The sequence below is a fragment of the Monoraphidium neglectum genome (assembly GCF_000611645.1).
Source record: "Monoraphidium neglectum strain SAG 48.87 unplaced genomic scaffold scaffold03772, whole genome shotgun sequence".
NCBI lineage: Eukaryota > Viridiplantae > Chlorophyta > Chlorophyceae > Sphaeropleales > Selenastraceae > Monoraphidium > Monoraphidium neglectum.
Genome location: NW_014009857.1, coordinates 4,875 through 5,873, shown reverse-complemented (window position 1 = coordinate 5,873; position 999 = coordinate 4,875). Strand labels below are relative to the sequence as shown.

At 79.1% G+C, this 999-nt stretch overlaps 1 protein-coding gene across 1 annotated transcript in view; it reads right to left on the bottom strand.

Annotated features, from left to right (window-relative positions):
• Positions 1–877: 877 nt before the first annotated feature.
• The window catches only part of MNEG_13356 (hypothetical protein), a gene marked incomplete at both ends in the record, with an annotated part of 2,906 nt that continues 2,784 nt past the window's right edge, over positions 878–999 (bottom strand). The window contains one exon of the mRNA XM_014038172.1: positions 878–889. Within this exon, the coding sequence (XP_013893626.1) occupies positions 878–889 (12 nt within the window). The remainder of the gene's footprint in view (positions 890–999) is intronic.

The window sequence follows — 999 nt, the reverse complement described above, 5'->3', positions numbered from 1 at the left end:
CGCCCGAGCCGCGCCGCCGCCCCCAAGCGTCGCCGCCGCGTCCGCCGCCGCGCCGCGGCCGCTGGCGGGCGGCGCGGCCGCGCCTTTCTTGGCCGACCACACCACCATGTACGCACTCGCGTCCTGGCTGCCCCTCTGCCGCCGCTGCTCCCGCTGCTCGCTCGCCTCTCCCTCATCCCCGTCCTCCCGCAACTCCTGCTGCTCCTCCGCCTGCTGCTCCTGCTGCTCCTGCTGCTGCTGCTGCTTAGTCCCTGCTTCCGATTGCAACGCGGCCGCGGCCGGCCGCTCGGGCGGCCCCTCGCGCTCCCCATCCACCAGCCGCCGCAGCGCGTCCGCCGCCAGGATCTCGATTCGGTCCTGCTCCCGCGCCAGCAGAAGCTGGAGGGGCGCCATTAGCCGCGCCGCCTCCGCGGGGATCCAGCAGCCCGGCCCGCTGGCAGCCACGGCGTCAGCCGCGGCTCGCAGCGCCGCGCACACGCCGCGGCAGGCCGGCACGGGCGCGAGCGCGGCCGCCGCCGCGTCGGCGCAGCCGCAGGCGCCGCCGCCGTCGGGGGCGGGGTGGCCCCAGGTGAGGGCAGCCAAAAGGACCCCGATGTTGGGCCACTCCAGCAGCACCTCCTGCGCCGCCCGCAGGACGCGCGCCCGCGCCAGCAGCCGCGCGGCGCGGAGCGCCCTTGCGGGCGGCCCGGCGCCGCCTGACAGCGCGTCGCTGCACCCGCCGCAGCCGCGCACAGCCTGCAGCAGCAGGGCCGTTACGTCCCGCCCGCAGCGCGCGAGCGACGCGGCGTCGCGCGGCACTCTCAGCCGCACCTCCTCCTCTGCGGGCACACCCCTGCCCCTGCCGCCGCCGCCGCCGTCGCCGCGGGGCAAGGCGCGTTCAGGCGCGAGGCTGCGCAGGGCAGCGGCCAACAGACCCGGCGCCGCCGGCAGCTGTACGGCCGCAGCGGCTGCCCGCCCCTGGCCCGTGGCCGGGCTGCAACCCGAGAGCCACGCAGGCGG